The 5,292-nt window shown below is 42.2% G+C and overlaps 1 protein-coding gene across 1 annotated transcript; it reads right to left on the bottom strand.

Annotated features, from left to right (window-relative positions):
* Positions 1 to 2,217: 2,217 nt before the first annotated feature.
* Positions 2,218 to 5,292, bottom strand: LOC100835767. Its single transcript, XM_010241210.1, has 3 exons — positions 5,103 to 5,292; positions 4,562 to 4,782; positions 2,218 to 2,799 (listed from the first exon to the last, which is right to left on the bottom strand). The coding sequence occupies exons 1-3, from the start codon at positions 5,290 to 5,292 to the stop codon at positions 2,218 to 2,220; spliced, it is 993 nt and encodes a 330-aa protein (XP_010239512.1).

The raw sequence follows: 5,292 nt of genomic DNA, 5'->3' as shown, positions 1-5,292 counted from the left end.
TCCATTGCCTTTACTATTCTGGAATGCAATGCAGTAGTCAACAATGCCAGTGTTTTTACTGATCCTTGCACTGTTTCATACCCTGTGATGTATATGCTTGAGAAGCTCCATGCTGTTCCAATATGGCAATTTCTGCCTAAATTCAGCTCCACGGCACTGAATTCTAAGATCCGTGGTTGTCACGTCTTGCATCATCATGCTGTTCTCTCACTCTCCTAGTCTCCTGTCATGTAATTTCTACAGCAGCAGCATGGGCCTTTTTCTCTTCGCTGTCCCCAGTAGTAAACTAGTAATCCATCAAATCTCATCTCCTCCCCTCGTCAGAAAATTTAAAATGATACGAAGACGGGCCACTGCGTAGCTGGTGCTGCACATGCTCATCTACATTGAACAGTACCAGTGTATAATCTAGACTGGGAAGGTGTTAATGCAATTAGCATTAGTTTGATCGATCTCAAACTGGTCCCGACTGCCCCAGGATACTGTCTGTTCTTTGCTCCCCCTTTGCTTTAATCTTTCTCATGTTGCTTCCCACGAATGGGTTTGGGCTTCGGATTTGGATCCTCCTGAATTCTTCGGGTTGCCGGCGTTCTTGTCTGAACTTCCTCATTCTTTTCCGCTTTTCCTTTCGGTGCCAAATCGCACGCCGGGAGAAAGAGATTTGGAGCATGTGAGGTGTTTGTCCCCATCATGCCCATCATGATCGGCAGCTCTAGCTAGCTCTACACTGAAATCCGTTGGATCGCCATTGCAGTGCAGTCATCCTGGCAAAGCTTGTCGCTTGTTCCTTGTCCTCGTATTGGCCACAACAGCATGCAACTATGTTTGTTCGGTTCTATTCCTTCTGTGGTCGCCTTTTCAGGCAGATTTTTTGTAAAGAATTTGAGTTTGTCCGATTCAACTGCGCACCTTTTTCTGTGTACTGTTCCACGCTGTTTTCGTGACCTCGACGTATGCCTTAAAGTGGCAGTGTCTATCGTCCTGGAAATTCTCCATTGCTGCACGTCTAAGAAAATCAATACCGATTGGGAAATCGCTTATCGGCGACGTTCATGCCTGAGAAATTCGTTGCGTACGTGTGGTCCTCTGTCCACTATACAATATGCCTCCGGTCCCGGCCTTATCCTCGTCCATTTGAAACCTTAGCCCCCGCGCTATTTCAGCTCGTCCTATGTTCAATGTTTTTATAGTTCATCTGTATTGCATATGTCTACTGCAGGATAGTATTCGAAAGAGGATTGATGTTTTCTTTCGCTGTTGTGACATTGCGCCACGCTGCAAAAGACACTCTTTTTTTTTTACTAAAAGTGTTTTTAATGTCGCAACAGTGATGATTACATTGCAATAACACTATAAGAAAGACCGTTAGTGCCGGAGCATGGGACCCTTTGGTGAGAGATAGTGTAAAAGATAGAAGCCAATAAGTTGCGGTGAGGCAAAGATTCGTAAAAAGACCTACCAGGGCAAGTCCAAGAGTAACATTACGCCCAAGATGGAGAAATTACAACTGTGGCTTGCTCCTGCTTTTCTTGTTAAGATTGTTTGCAGATGTGGGAATGTATAGTGCATGTTGTATCATGATAAACAATGATGAACACAATTTTAGAAGGTTTTTTGTACCATTGTCTGATTGTCCATGCAAAATAGTGTTCTTTCCCATCAGAGCATGCAGAGCACTAGTTTGTGTCATGTTTACTCCACTTCGCAAACAGTTTTCCAATCAGAAACCATCGCCTTACAAACACATAAGCCACAATTTTCCAGAAAACATCGCCCATAGCGTAGTAGTTATGGTTAATGATTTACTGGACAAAACCAAACCAAAGCAAGCATTTCCCCATTCATATGAAATACTCCTTTTGACAATATAGGGTATTATGGTTCTGCCCGACATCAAACATTTTAACGATTGACCAAATATATACAAGGAAACATCAACATCCAAGATACCAAGTGAACGTTGAACTTTTTCCCTACAAACTTGCAATGGTTTGACTTTGGAGAAAACCGTAATAGACTATATTGTGAAACAGAGGGAGTTATTATTCCTATGCACGTCCATAAGACAACCATGATATTGACCATATGATAACTACCAATGTCCAATTCGTCAGCTAAATGAGGCATTATAGGTGCTTGGGAAGTAGGCTGGCCAGGCTTTTGTCGCCTCATTAGTATCCTCAACAATTCAAAACGTAACATACAGTTTTTCACAAATCAAAACAACAGGGACCAAGAAACCACAACGCCCATCTTGCAAAACCCAACATCGATTGTGCCATAGCTCTCACCGGATCTCGCCCGGGTGAAGGCCACCTCTTTGGAAACGCTGCTGGTCTCTCCGTCACCAATTCGCCTTGCCTCAACACCAACAATCAGCTTTCCTTTAACAACAACAGCACTGCGTGAGAAATTGACGAACCCATCACTAGAGATGGGCACCATGTCATCTCTAGAATCCAGCAGCGTGACCTTCTCTTCGATGCTACCTGTCCCAGCAATGAACTTTGCGCAGAAATCGGCAGACCCTTCCGAGATCCAGACTTTTATTGCGGCCTCCTGTGCCGTCTCCAAATGTGCATACCTGAACTCCAGCGTGCGCCGTGGGCCCGAATGCAAATACTTCTTGAGAGAGCCAGCTTTCCGTACATGAGCGATGCAGTTATAACAAAAGACATCACCGGTCAAGAGCTTATCTTGAGAGGGCATTGCATGCTTGACCCTTAGCTCAATCTCGAAATCGATAGGGTCTTCCAACACGACTGCGCGACTTGGACCGGTAAGGACTAGTGATGAATCCTGCAAACATTCATGACATGATTTCAGATAAGAACTCTTTCCGGTAATGCTTCAGCCACGTATCTACATTATCAGAACTGGAAACAGAATATTGGTACATATGTCATAGCAAATATTTTGCAGTTTTGTTGGACAGAAAGAAACTAGTAATTAATTAATTTTGTTTCCGAAAAGGAGGAGATCCCTCCACCTTGGCATCAATCGGTGCACACAACTAATTAGCACTTGATGATTAATAGGTATACATATTGGATAAAATACCACAAAATATATTTAGCAGCAAACTTTTTGGAGAAGTGATTGCACAGAAGGAAAACGTGGCCTACAAAGCAATTGAACAATTTTTCTTAATATATCCATCACATCTCATGTTTTTATTTCAAATGTCATAGTTTCCATCCAAGGCTGTAAACATGAGTTGACGGTGAAACAAAAACCAAAGCAAAGTAAGCAATTAACCATTCATATAGTCCTCCTTTTGACAATATAGGGTATTCTGGTTTTGCCCTAAATCAAACCTTTTTAAAGCTTGACCAAATATATAAAAGAAAACATCAACATCCAGATATCAAATAAATGCTGACATTTTTTCCTACAACCTTACAAAGTTTTGACTTAGGACAGAACCATAATAGCCTATATTGCAAAAAGAAGCGAGTTATTATTACTATGCATGTCCCATAAGTCAACCATGATATACTTCCTCCGATCCATAAAAAATGTCGTCCATTTTGTACTAAGTTAGTACAAATTTTGTACTAAGTGGGCGACACTTTTTATGGATCGGAGTGAGTATGCTAACCGCTAACGTCCTATTCGTCAGACAAAGGAGGCATGTTAGGTGCTTGAGAAGTGGGCTGGGCTCCTCAACAGATGTAGCAGCAGTGCAAATATTGTTACAAGAATCAACAAGCAGCAACGGGCAGAAAGTCATCGACTAGTCAACTAATCGTTCCCCAGGCAACTCAACCCGACCTACTGACTTAATTACCATCATAAATACCTCCAAGACATACATCTATGTTTTAGACAAAAGTCTTGACACAAACCAGCAGGTTGTCAGGAATGCAGCTTCAGTTCTGTAGTCAAGTGTCCAATTCTTCAGTTAGCACTGTCGCTCTTCGGTTAAACAGAGCAGAGCGATATCAGGCGATCTGAACTGTCCAATTCAAAGCCTAGGCCGACAAGGGGTTACTTTAAGAGGATTCAATGTGTCAGATATATTTTGTCGCTTTTACTTTACCAAGTGCCTTTGGCAACTGACCTCTTGACAGTGTTTAAACCCAGACATGATCAATGCCATCACATGTCTCTGACCACGCACTGGTAATGTATAGTGAATATTTCAGGCTGTTCATCTAGTTTCCTTTAACTAATATCCATTAGCATCAGTGATATAATTAGCACTATCACCTTATTCGTGAAATTGCGCAACAACAAAAATCTTATTCGTGAAATGAAACAGTGACACACATCTAATTATGGAATGTACTTCAATTTCTTAAACTATTAGGCATCACTGATAGAACGAGTTGAGACTCTCAAAACCAATTTCAGCACGAAACTGCAACATGCATCTCATGGTTGAACTTCAACCAGTGATGTAGCAAACCTGAAGTTGTAAACTAGCTGTAAAGACCAACGATTCTGAACGCAACATTCCGATCTCTTTTCCTCGAAATTCGTTTGAAAAATATTGATTATTGAGTGACACCCATGCAGATAATGAAAGTATAGGGAAAGCTGTTAAGTGCAGTGGTACCTCAGCCGTGACCCTCTGACAGTTGTCCCTGGCGCGCTCAAAGATATGGTTGCGTTTCTGGTCCAATGCGTCACGAACAGCTATGAAGCCGAACACATCAATTGGCCAGCGCATTATACTCTTCAGCTCAATCACCTTGACAGAAAAAATCTGCAGTGCAGGATGGAAACCAGCATGGCTCGGCACCGGCTCCTGATTGAACCTCAAGGCGGGCACTTCAGCTGCATCCATTCACAACTCACACACATCAACGAATACAATTGCTTTCATATGAACGAAGAGTATCTAGGGATTGGATTTCTATACATTTTGTTTTATTACTTCTTCCAGAATATGCATCACATCAGTCATCGTACATCATTTTTACGGCATGGTGATCATATCAAAATAAATGTCCGTACTAATCACGGAACATGTTAGAGGGGCTGACTTCAAAGCTAAAGACAGTACAGATAACTGGTTTATAAACGAAATTATCTGCTTCATATTTAGTGAAATCAAAAAAATTAACACCAGAATCATGAGTGAGAGGTTAAATTACCCATTTGTTTTCTCAATGTCACCGTGGTCCGCTGACCATAACTCCATCCATTCACGGCGGAAGTAGACGAGATAATCGAGCATCGCTTTCTCCTCCTCCTCTCCTCGTCGTCACGAGGCCTCTCGTGCTCATCCTCGTCCCCCTCCTCCTTCTCCAATGCCAAACTTTTCGGGCCCGCAATCATCTCCAT

The sequence above is a fragment of the Brachypodium distachyon genome, chromosome 4 (genome assembly GCF_000005505.3).
Source record: "Brachypodium distachyon strain Bd21 chromosome 4, Brachypodium_distachyon_v3.0, whole genome shotgun sequence".
Lineage (NCBI taxonomy): Eukaryota > Viridiplantae > Streptophyta > Magnoliopsida > Poales > Poaceae > Brachypodium > Brachypodium distachyon.
This window is presented reverse-complemented; position numbering and strand designations above follow the sequence as displayed.